Source organism: Crinia signifera, chromosome 19 (assembly GCF_055691185.1).
Source record: "Crinia signifera chromosome 19, ASM5569118v1, whole genome shotgun sequence".
Taxonomy (NCBI): Eukaryota; Metazoa; Chordata; class Amphibia; order Anura; family Myobatrachidae; genus Crinia; species Crinia signifera.
In genome coordinates this window covers 68,364,709-68,377,931 of record NC_139226.1, presented here as the reverse complement: position 1 = coordinate 68,377,931, position 13,223 = coordinate 68,364,709, and the positions used below count along the sequence as shown (strand labels likewise).

The window sequence follows — 13,223 nt, the reverse complement described above, 5'->3', positions numbered from 1 at the left end:
CCTCTTACATTCCAACCCATCAATTTAAGGCCCTTATATCTAGTCACCATCTATAGACCACAATTTATACAGTTTAAGGATAAGGAAAAAAAAAAAAAAAAAAAAAGAATCAAAAATAGGAAATCAAACCCATCAAGAAGACACAATATTATCATTCTTGCATGTCTAAATTGTAACACGTGGAATATCATAAAAAGATAAGCAAATATTATATCCCTAAATAGCATATACATCCTATTTGTACCTTGTTTATAAGCCAGAAAATACTTAACATCACGAAATAGATTAGCGCAAAACCATCCCTTCCTTTTGTAAAACTTAAGGATAGGGGTCGAAAAGAATCAGAAAAAAGGAATTAAACCTATCAGCGAAAAACGCATTTAACAATCCCGCATACTTAAATTGTATTGCATAAGACATCGTATAAGATATAAGCAATTGTTGTATCACATAGTAATATATAGGGCATATTTGCCCTTCAAGTGTAAGCAAAAAATACAAAACATCACATGACAGACTAACAAAAAACCATCCCTTCCCTCCCTGTATATCCATAATAGACTAAGATATACCTTTACCCAGACTAACAGGAAAAATAATAAAAAAAAAAAAAAAATAAAACACAAGAGACAAATAAATAAGTAAATACATAAATAAAAAAAAGAGAATCCCAAAAAGATAATTAGCGATAAATATGGGAGGGAAAATGGGATAGTAATATACAACGCAGCTGAATAATTCTAAAATCATTTAGCACCAATATTCCGATTACTATCTCCTCTCCAGCCATTTTTCTGCCTCTCCAGGCAAGTTAAAGAAATGGGTCATATTATCATGAATAACCCTAAGACGGGCTGGAAAAAGCATAGCATACTGAATCTGTTTATCAAGAAATTTCTTCTTAACGGATATAAACTGTGATCTTGATTTTTGTACATCCATGGCAAAGTCTGGATACACTACTACTTGGTGCGATTCAAACATCAAGGGGCCTTGTGTGTGTGTCAAGCGTAGCAATGTGTCCCGGTCTTTATAATGAAGCATTCTGGCTATAATTGTACGAGCAGGCGCTCCTGGGGGCAATGCCCGAGAAGGTAGCCGATGTGCCCTCTCGACTGCAAACTGGGCAGAAAATTCCTCTCTGCGAAAAGATCTCAGCAGCCACTCCTCGAGGAATTTTTCCGGTTGCGAGCCTTCCGCTCACTCGGGGATACCCACAAGTCTGATGTTATTTCTCCTTAAGCGCCCCTCGATATCTGATAGCTTAGATTTGACCACAGTCATTTGAGAGGATAATTCTGCTATTGTGTTTTTTAATGGGGCTGTAGCGTCTTCGAGGTTACCGACCCTTTGTTCAGCTTTACTCACTCTATCGCGCAATTTTTTGCATGTTGTGTTGAATGAGTGACACATCGCCCTGAACATGGCCATTGTCAGTGACCTTTGTCTCGGATTTAGCAATCGCCTGGTGTATATGATGCGTTGATTGTGCGGTGCCCGCCTCATTAGGATCTCCAGCGTTAGTCGGCGGAGGGGGAGATAATGCTGACGTGTCCTGCTGTGTTGGTGTATTTGACTGCGAGGTTCTGGAATATTTTCCTTCTCCCCTCTTACACGGCCAGACTTTTTTCCCTGGTCTCTCTGGTCCTATCATTGCGGGTTCTACTTCTTTTTTTATTTCCAGCTGGCTTCCCTCTCTCTCTGCTCCCTCTGGTAGTTCTGTTGCTGCTCGGCCGAGACTCAGCCGCCTCCTGCACGCTCTACTGCATGGTCGGACAGGCACGAACGGCAACCAGGACTCTCCCTCTGTCACGGGAGATTAGTGGACCCGGCCGGCGAGGCAGGATCTATGACGTCAGTAGACAGCGCCGCGGTGCAGTCAGCATGTTTTCCGGCTGCAGCAGGCTCAGCGGTCCAGCACCGGCAGGGGACCCGCAACTTCCACAGACACCCAGCAACCTCGTTCTCCACTCCTCCGAGCCCCTCCGAAGCACCAGTCCCCGGGAGCCAGAGGGTAATATTCGGGGAAGGGTTTTCAGTGTTGCGGCATACGGATAATTAAGCAGGATAAGAGCGGGAGCTACCTGAGCACACCACCTACTCCATCCTACGCCAAGCCACTCCCCCTAACAGAACTCCCATCTTAGTAAATTTAGCCCAGCTTCTCTAGCACATAGAATTTAGTATGCAGATCGTATGCATACTATAGTAAATCGCACACAGAATATACACATGCCATATATCATTTTAATCAGCAAAGTGTATAGTGTGAAAATGCATGAAAAGATGATCAGCATTAAGAAGCACACTTACAACTAGGATCAATGATGAGGGAGGACACGTCTGTAGTAACTTACTTCATTAGACAGATGGTAAAGTGAATCTTCAAATTGTCCTTTGGCAGAGTAGAGCAACCCCAGGTTATGGTGCAGTTTGGACTGGATGATATTGCTGCACTCTGGAGTTTTCAGCACAGTCCAAGAAGCATGGGCTAGATACTCTTCTGCCTGTGTTAGATTCCCAAGACCTAGTAAAAAATAGAAAATTAAAGAAAAAATGCTCAATAGATACAATTTGAATAAATATGAATTAAAAAAAAAAAATGAATATTATGATAGAGTTAATGCCATTAATGAATAAACGTATTTGCAGACCAGGTTTTGGAAGCAGTAGCAGAATCCCAGGTGTGTAATCAGCAGCACCCGGGATGTCCTGATATAAGGGTTTACAGGGCAGAGTCACCTTGCTCTTGATGGTGGAATAGCTACCCAAGCAATAGACCAGGGGTGTGTGGGTTATTGTAGCCTTTGCAAAAGTCTGTGATGCTGAGATTGTCTGTAATAATGATTGCATATGGATTGACCTGAGATGCTGTGATCTGCTGTTCAAAAAAAAACAAAGTATTCATCTGATGTTCTGCAGAGGAATGGTCTGACAAGATGGCTCCCTGATTAACAGGGGAGGCACAGCGAGCGTATGTGTATATGACTGAGGAATGCTCCTATCCTGACTTTTAAAAAGGCTATACTTGACAGAGCTCAGCAAAGCCCAGGAATTCCATTACTGGTGGCTGGAGGGCTCAGAGCCTCCCAGGATTCAGCTGACCAAACTAGTCCGGCTGGGAAGGGCCTGGTTGCAGCCGGATAAAAACTCTATAGTGAGGATTGTGGAGATGGTCTCTCTGGATAAGGCTATGTGAGTGTTAGACCGCTCGGTGCAGCAGTGGATCGCTGTGCAGGAAAAACGGCTTGGCCATTGGGCAACATGGGGGCTGCGGGGGTATCACAAGCATAGTCCATCCTGTTCCAGGTGCTGGTACAATTGGAAGGCCGAGAGATCTGGGCACTGGTGGATACTGGCAGTGAGCTCAACGTGGTTCCTCCAGGAGCTGATAAGGTCCTGGCTCCTATGACAGGGGTCTCTCCAATAATCTTTTTTCACAATTTTCTTTCCCCACTTTATCAAAACATTTCCCCCCCCCCCCCTTATATTAAGAACACATTATCTCACTTACACTTTAAATTATCACTCTATCATCAGACAATTCCACATAATCCTTAAAATATAACCCCCCCCCCTTTTTTTTCCTCCTTCCCTCTTAATAAAATAGAGATACAGTCATATAAGCATATATTTTATATTTATTATTCTTGATTTACAGTTTCTTAAATAGTGCTGCAGATTCTGTTGCGCTTTACAATAGTAGAGGGTGATAAAACAAACTGAGTAACAACAGACAGACTTGGAGGTTAGAGGGCACTGCTGCAAATTTACAATCTATAGGGATATAGGAGGGAAACACAAGGACAGGATTATTTTATATTTTTAATATTTTATTATTTATAATTTTTATCTAACATTTAATATTTCTTAATTCATCTTTTTATTTATGCATTATTATCTTTATTACAATTTATTACTCTATAATCTCCTCAAACAATTATTGCACAATTGGGCTTCACCCATCACACTAATATATCACTTTACTAAGACACTACACACAAATCACAAAGTCAGGACCTCTCACATATACTGAGCCCGTCGCCAGAGACATATAGATTCACCCAAAAGATATCAATAATACACTATTCAGTGTAGTCACACTGCCACTACATAGGTATACCACTTACTTGTTATTCAGCGTTGCCACATTGCTTTGGCAACCAGGCATAAAGGCGTACCTCCAATATGGCGCCATTCCCCAATCCCTTATTACCTAGGCAGTCAGCGCGCATGCGCACTCGCACTGACGCTGCCTTTCCCTAACGCTCGATTACCATGATAACCGGCGCACATGTGCATCAGTAATGACGCCGCCGGATAACCATGACAACCGGCGTGCATGCGCGGCCGAGCCTATGCCACCAACACAGAGTGTCACCTCTACTCCGGACCTCCCTACACTATCACGTTTCACACATGTGACCAAAGATACCAGCTTATAGCAATTGTTTAGCCGGGTTGCCTGGGTGACATGACCCTATTATATACGCCCATCATGTTTATTGGTTAGATCAATGCACACACCCATCTTTCTTATTGGCTAACCTATACAATATTACTGGCAACAGGCCAGACAGAATTAGGACACTAAGGAAGCGGGACCACCGCAAATGGCCATTTGTCCACCTACTTACCTACAAGCCAGACTACCTGGCTACTGAGGCCCCAGAGGGAATTTCATCTTAAACACTTGCTATCTAAAAATGATACAACAGCCGCACCTGCCAATCTGGGTGGTGGTAAGACTAGGGTGACCAACTCATCCCTTTAATCAGGGACACATATTAATTACACAGGTTCTGTGGCAGTTTAAAACCAGGTGAAAGCCACCCACAGAACCTGTGTAATTAATGTGTGTCCCGGATTAAAGGGATGAGTTGGTCACCCTAGGTAAGAACCCCCACTTAGGGGAATCTACTGTACATACACTTGCTAATAATCGCACTGTTTATCTATGATGTTATAAAGAAAAAGACTTGGGGAAGTATTCAATGCGGATAATTCGCCCTGTTTCATGGCAAATTTGTGCTATTTTCGTGTTGGAAGGTGATTTTTTGGGTCAGAAAGTGAATCACCCTATTCAACGTGCACTTCTCGCCGTCTTTCTAAGTGATTTTCGCCGTGTGTCGCTGTGTAGCAAATCGTCATCTTTTCATGGTGAAGTGGAAAGTGAACTTTTAAAATAAAGTTGTTGTTTTATTTGTATACATTTGGTGTAAAAAAAAAAAAAATCAGGAATTTTACTGTGAGAAGGGGCATGCTATTTTTATTCATGTGCTTATAGCACATGAATATACATATTTAATTAAAAAAAATATATATTTTTTTTACACATAGCAGCCAGCAGGGGTCCGGGAGCCGAGAGCCGCTCATTAGATATTCATATATTCATTGCACTGATCAATACATATGCACGATCGGGTGCAATGAATACCCGGTCCCCTGCTGGCTCTCCCGGGGGGGGGGGGGGGCAGCCTGTGCTGCCTGGCTCCCGGGGAGCCCACCTCCCCCCCACATACGTTCTGGGGCAGGCAGGGAGACTTCCATCTCCCTGCCTGCCGCCGTCCTCAGGCTCCCTGCGGACGGTTCACATTCGCGGTCAGGGGCAGCGAGCGAGCCCCTGCCTCATTGAATACTGTGTCAGCGAGGGCTCCAGCCCTCCGGAACACGGCGAATGTGCAGCGAATCCTAAAAAGGATTAGGGATATTGAATACTGCCCTTGGTGCTTAAACAAAAGTGAACCCCAGATATTTTAGTGACATAATACAATTATCCATAGATTGACACACTGGGTGAGATTTAATAGGATGAGAGATTCAGAAAGTGAGAGATTTGGTAAGAAATCTCCAGTTTTTTTAAAGCGGCAATCATTTACATGGCAAAATCACACTGGTTTTTCAGTGTAAATGATTGCTGCTTTAAAAAAAACTGGATATTTCTTACCAAATCTTTCACTTTCTGAATCTCTCATCCTATTAAATCTCACCCAGTGTCTCTCCTGCTCACTACAAGGTTACAACAACAACAACTCTGTCTATCAATATAGATTTCTTTTCAGGTACACTTAAGACTAAACCGATCCCTCATCACCCATCAATTCTGGCAGTATATGGGATAATTGAGACAATTATATGGCCCAGATTGGGTGTTGTTATCATGCAGTGTAGGACTTCCGGTATCAGAGAAGCCTTAACGAGGCCCGGAAGCTTATCATATCTTTTGCAAAATATATGTAACTAAGATCTCTGAATTGCCTTCTATTATGTTGGTTATTCAAATCTTATTACTAATGCCCTTTGGTGTGCTGGGGGTTAAATCCCCCTCCCTTGCAGCACCTGGGGGGCATTACTAGTTTGATTGAGCAGCTCTCACCAATGTTAGTATATGGGAGAAAGCAGCATGTTGAGGAGTGCAACCAATTTAAAAATTTCTTCTATCATCACTTTCTGGGCACACTCATTCATGATTGAAGTGATATTTCCCTGCACGGGCAATTGCCAATCCCTACTTTAACGTGAAAAGAAGCAACCCACTTCTTTCATATCCATATCTGCTACTGTCACACGGATCAACCGGCTCAATTGTGGGGATTGGTTGAGCCCATCCACAAACGACAATCAGCAGCAGTTACCGTGCAACAATCACATTGCAGGGATATACTGACACATTCTCATCTACAGTATTCTGTCTTTTTCTTTATTTCTTATATATCTTTCATGATTGAGCAGTGTATCCCATGACCACCAGGTGGCACTAGAATGACATCAATAAATTGATATAATCACCTATATTGCTGAAAATTCCCCCCAGATACCACGGGCACTCTCTGTTCTTATCAATGTCGTATGAATATATATCATTTCAATTTAGACATTGACCATACACTTGATAAGTTTGTGGTCCACCAACCGCATAGAGGTGTCTCTATACAATTTTGATAAATTTACTGTCAGATTGGCAGTTCTATTTACCAGTGAACCCTGATTAAAAACCTGGCATTATTTAAACCAGAAAAATCTGCAATCGACAGAAAGGGCTCACCCATAATATAGAATTTTTATTGTGTGTATATGTTCTGTGTGTCATGTCTAATCTAAATAAAACATACCTTTTATAATTAACAATTAAACGTTAAGTTTTAAATAAGCGTGCCCCCAAACAAAGAGAGTACTTTTCTCCCTCCTTTTTATTTACCTGATCTTACTCTCAGGGGAGCACCTCCACACTATCTATCGGTGCCAAGGCACACTAAACTTAATATGGTGGATTTCTCATAATTATCTCTGATCAACTCTAAATATCTTTTGGTAGGTAATAGTGCATAGGTTTCTTGTCCCACTCCCAGTTACCCCATGGTAACATTGCAACACATACTGAGTTGTGGGAGAACTGTCTTTTGAAATGCTCACAGGAATTAATGAACATCCTGAATAAATATCACATGCTCATCTTACATGACTGTGAAAAAGAGATAGAAAATCTGGGCAACAAACTTGAAGAGTGGGAAAAAGACAACACTTTTCAAAAGACATTTGAAAAAAACAAAAGAAGACCTACCAGCTTATGAACAGACCTTAATAGAAAGGAAGAAGAACAAATTCCTACGTGACAAAAGGGATTTTGTGAGCGGTAGGATCTTCAAGTGGACAAATCCCAAGAGACAGACAGCCCGAAGATACCAAAGTGGTTATAGTTCTTCTGAAACTGAACAATCAGATACAGAAGATCAACCGAATCTGAATCCCCACTCCATCACACCTCATTCCTCCCTTACATTTTTAGAAGAAGGTTTGGACACAAAGAATCGCTATCGTGCCTCAAGAAGAGGAGGATACTGAGGGGACGGAAGAAGAGAGAGAAGCCAGGAAATGGGACACTCCACAGCGTCAATCTCTGAGATTTCAGAAGAATATTCAATGGAAGATACAAACCTACGGGTCATCAATTTATCTTCTAGATCACTCTCTCCTCAACAAATAGAAGTTCTAAGCAAAGGACGGTACTTGTGTATTATCACGGCGCCCATCGCATCGCATACCACTAATTAAGGTATGCGATGGCATGCGATGGACCTGATTTTAGCCTTCTCCCAGGCTGAGTATACAATTTTAACGTTGCGTCGCATTGCATGCCATTATAATGGAATGCGATGCAACGCGATTTCCCATTGATTCCCATGTTAAATGGCCACCCCAGAACCGATTTTTAATTGTATTCCCACCCTGATGGGTAATAAGTATGTTAAATGCCCCCACATTGTTAACGGCCCCCACTATGAACGCCAACCCGAAGCGTGGCGAGCGCAGCGAGCCCGCGAGGGGCGGCGGTACGCGTCCTCCGACCTTTTCATACCCCCACTATCCACGTCGGCGTGGAGTTGACTTTATAAAGTGTGGCGAGCCACCGAGCCCGAAGCGTGGCGACGCGCATAACTTCACAGGTATACGCGTCCCCTTGCTTCGGGCTCGGTGGCTCGCTGCACTCGCCACACTTTATAAAATCAACTCCACACCGACATGGATAGTGGGGGTATGAAAAGGTCGGAGGACGCGTACTGCCGCCCCTCGCGGGCTAGCTGCGCTCGTCACGCTTCGGGTTGGCGTTCATTGTGGGGGGCCATTAACAATGTGGGGGCATTTAACATACTAATTACCCATATACAATTAAAAATCGGGCGGGGGGGACATTTAACATGGTAAGAAGGCATCTGGGTGCCTGTACAATTAAAAATCGGGTGAAATCGCGTCGCATCGCATGCAATTTTTCATTGTACAATGCCCTGCGATGGAAATCGTGGGCGCCGTGATAATACACAAGTACCCAAAGGACTATCTTTCTCTCCAACCGCCACGTTAAACAGATTCATATGTGAAAAGGACCTACAACTCTTTTGCCGCAAACTATTATAGATTGTAAGCTTGCGAGAAGGGCCCTCCTACATTTTGACTGTCTGTAAATACCCAGTTTTGTTGTATCACTGTCCCCTTTGTAAAGCGCAACGGAATATGCTGCGCTATATAAGAAACGGTTAATAAAATAATAATATTACTGAAAAAACACTTCAATAAAAAAAGATCACAGATACAGTATCCCCTAAATACAAACGACGAGGCGGAAAGGACTCCCAACTATCTCTGAAACCAGCAACTTCCTCACAGAAGAAGATCAAATAGCTCTAGCAATCCTTGAAGAGCTGGAAATGGAGAATCAGAGCCCAAATCCATCACAGAAGACCAGTAGAGGCATCTTATAAAGGAAAAGCACTTTCATGCCCATGATGACTACATGTCCAGAAATCAAAGTATTCTATGAACTAATATCACAAGAGATGGATACCCTGCATCATAAGACAAAACAAAAATTGATCAAACAAGATAATCTGACTCAGGAAGAGAGGGAGACCATCCAAGAAGTTAGTCAATGGTATGATGTGCTAATCAAACCCCCAGACAAAAGGGGGAAACATTGTGTTATGGTCGAAGGATGCGTATAGACAACAGCTGCTGCTCAGCAAGTCTGCGGCTTAGTCTCTGTCATCCAACGCGTTTCGAAGCTCTAGGCTTCTTTGTCAAGCCTAGAGCTTCGAAACGCGTGTGTAATGTATGTATTGTGTCATGTCTAATCTAAATAAAACATACCTTTTAGAATTAACAATTAAACATTAAGTTTTAAATAAGCGTGCCCCCAATCAAAGAGATTACTTTTCTCCCTCATTTTTGTTTACCTGATCTTAGGATCTCAGGGGAGAACCTCCACACTATCTATCAGTGCCAAGGCACACTAACCTTAATATTGTGGATTTTTCATAATTATCTCTTATCAACTCTAAATAACTTTTGGTAGGTAATAGTGCATAGGTATCTTGTCCTACTCCCCGTTAGCCCATGTTAACAAGGTCCTGGCTCCTGTCAGGGTGTTGCACATCCATGGCGATGTTGAGGATTGCCCATGTGTCTACCTACCCCTAACCGTTCAAGGCCACCATTAAAGGTGATAGCGGCGGAGACCTCCAGACCTCCTTATTCACTGATACTGTGTGATGACTCCACTGAAAGAAAGGTATGATGTTATTCAGACAACTGGTCCTCCTAACCCAGGAAACTGGTACCCAACACAGAAAGCAAGATGAATGCACAATGATAAGGCCCTTTTAAGATCACAGAGGTGGTGCGACCGGTCAATTACAGGGTCTGAAAGGAGGGTAGAAGGAGGGAGGTACAAATCTACCATGTAAACCTGTTAAAAATGTGGTAGGAAACGGACAGTCAGCCCTCTTTGGTAGCTAAAAAGGTTCCAGAACGCTAGGTACTCATTGAAGTCACGCTTACTTCTAGACAGAAGTTGGGAACTTGGTGAAGCACTACCAAGATGGGTTTTCAGCTATTCCGGGAAAGACACATATCATCCAACATGATGTTGTAACTCCACCGGGAGTGGCGATTAAACAATGGCCATATTGCATAATCAACAGAGAGGTGTACTAAGTGATTCAGTGCGCACAACAGAAAATCCAAAAGCAGCTGTTTAACAGTTTTTAAGGTGTCATTCAACAACACCTAAACATAGAATACAAATGGAAGGGTGAAAAAACTGTTATATAAGCGCTTAAGGTGTTCCCAATAAACGAATCCTTATGTGAAAGTCACAAATAATGGGGTAATGTCACCAAAAAGTCCCCTGTATGGATTCCTGAGATTGGGTCCTCCAATGATTATGCTCTCACGATGTAGATCAACATAAAGGAGGAGACAAAAGTAGCAGAATAGTGCATAACGTTTAAAACATACAGATTTTAATATGAGTTTGCACTTACAATTGAGCAGGTTAAAAAGGCATAACGAAATGCTCAAGGCACACTGTGATGCAGGAACAGTCCAAAGGTTCAGTCAATCCCAAATAGTTTCCGGATACTGAAAGAGGTCAGAGCCGTGGATCCCGTCAGAGAATGCCGTCGGAGCGGTGATAATTAAAAGGCAAGACACGCCAAATGCATTTTGGACCACCAGGTCCTTCTTCAGCAGCGTGTCTTAGTGTCTAGCCTTACTTCCTTATATACGGTGGCTATGCTGGGACACTGGTTTGTTTAGTTCCGCCTTTCGGCGTAATAAAGATGGCCGTGCGTTCCACCATTGATAGATCTGTGCGTTCCATATATACGCACAGACTTTGTTTAGTTCCGCCTTCCGGCGCGGTCACAATGGCCGTGCGTTCCACCATTAATTGATCTGTGCGTTCCATATACGCACAGATCTAAACAAGCACGGCACCATTTCATATACACTAGATACCACAGTGTTGTAGGTCCCATTCCTTAACATATATTACATTATGATAAAAACAAAATTAAAAACCACTTCATGGACATAAAAAAAGAGAGAGAGATGGTCAGGGCATACCTGTCTTAAAATTGTGCAAATAGAGGCAATCTATAATAGCAGCAAATATAAATGAATAAATAAATAAATAGCAGCAGTAGGGATAAATATTAGCAGCAAATAGTATATAGCAGCAATCATAGTGTTGGCAGCAGCAGGTACGATTAGGACAGAAAATGTTTTAGTTCGAACTCACCGTTTAACCCCTCGGGAACGAGAGTTTTTAAACGGTGAATCCATTTCATTACTGTCTGCGCCAATCTTTTGTCTAAGTCCCTAGTGCGCCACTTAGGGGTGATAAGTTGAATTCCCCAAAAATTCATTAATTTGCATTCATTTGATTGATGGACTTTTATAAAATGATCAGACAATGTATGCGTAGTTAGGCCTTTTCGTATATTATATACGTGTTCTGCTAGTCTCACCTTTAAGGGGCGACTGGTTCGGCCAACGTAGAACAGGTGACATGAACATTCTAATAAATATATGATATTTTTCGAATGGCATGTTATAAATTCATTGATCTTATATTTTTTATTTTTAACTTCAAAGTCGATCATTTTCCGTTGTGTGCTTTTTACAGATTTACACATGAGACACTCCCCACATCGATGAAAACCTTTTGTCCTGACACTTTGTCTCGGAGCAACATCGATGGTACTTTTAACTAGATGGTTTCTAAGACATAGGGCTCTTCTGTAAATAAATATCGGTCTATCTGGAATTATCCTTCCTAAAACAGGATCCTGTCTGATGAGGTGCCAATTATTTCTAAAGACAGTTTCTATTTTTGAATGAAATCGATTAAATTGAGAGATGAAAGCCCATTGAAATTAATTGTCTGTTGTATTAATAGGTTCTTTCTCCTTTAACAGGTCGCTTCTTTCAATGGCTTCAATCTTGGTTTTCGCTATATTAAGGTTTTCAGAAGGGTAACCTTTAGCTGTCAATCTTTCAGATACTTCTTCTATTTGTCGATGGCATACCTCTGGGTTGGAGCAATTTCTCTTAATTCTTGTAAATTGGCCATACGGTTTTCCCTTAAGCCAGTTGTTGTGATGCTGGCTGGATATCTCAATGTACCCATTAGAGTCTGTGGGTTTCCTAAATGTTTTTGTGTTGACCTTTCCATTTTCAATGTATATGGTCAGGTCTAAGAACCATATTTCAACAGGACTAGTGTTAAAAGTCAAATTGATAGAAAACTCATTAAGATTGAGATCATTACAAAAATTTAAAAGGCTCTCTTGACCATCTCTCCATACAAACAGAATGTCATCAATAAAACGCTGCCAGAGCACCAGGCCCGCCCCCAGGATGTCGCCCCTCCATATCCTATGGTATTCCCAATAGGACATGAACAGGTTTGCATAACTCGGGGCGAACCTGGTGCCCATGGCAGTCCCAACGCACTGCAGGTAAAAACTTCCATCATGATAAAAATAATTGTTTGATAGAATAAAATCAATACTCTTTAAAATAAAGTTTTTCAAATCCGTGTTTAGTGAGGACATTTAAAAAGAAGGAGACAGCTTGCATGCCTTGATCTTTCTTAATAATGGTATACAATGTACTAACATCGGCACTGCATAGTATGTCCCCTTCCTGCCACTCATACTTAGTTAAATTTCGGAGTAGATTGCCGGTATCCTTTAAATATGCTTTTGTTTGGGATACAAGTGGTTGTAAAAAATAATCCACATAGGCAGAGAGGTTGCTTGTTAAACTATTGCAGCCTGATATGATAGGCCTCCCTGGGGGATTGCTGGCATCTTTGTGAACCTTAGGGAGTATATAAAGGGATGGAATTTCGGAGTAGATTGCCGGTATCCTTTAAATATGCT

The 13,223-nt window shown here is 42.0% G+C and overlaps 1 protein-coding gene and 1 long non-coding RNA gene across 3 annotated transcripts in view; one reads left to right on the top strand and one right to left on the bottom strand.

Moving 5' to 3' along the window:
- Positions 1-13,223, top strand: part of LOC146042643 (uncharacterized) — a 447,704-nt gene that overhangs the window by 169,065 nt on the left and 265,416 nt on the right. The window lies entirely within an intron of this gene.
- ZMYND12 (zinc finger MYND-type containing 12) overlaps positions 1-13,223 on the bottom strand; it is a 333,883-nt gene that overhangs the window by 225,951 nt on the left and 94,709 nt on the right. For both annotated transcript variants that reach the window (XM_083162731.1, XM_083162730.1), the window contains exon 4: positions 2,358-2,527. In XM_083162731.1, coding sequence (XP_083018857.1) covers positions 2,358-2,527 — 170 coding nt within the window. The remainder of the gene's footprint in view (positions 1-2,357; positions 2,528-13,223) is intronic.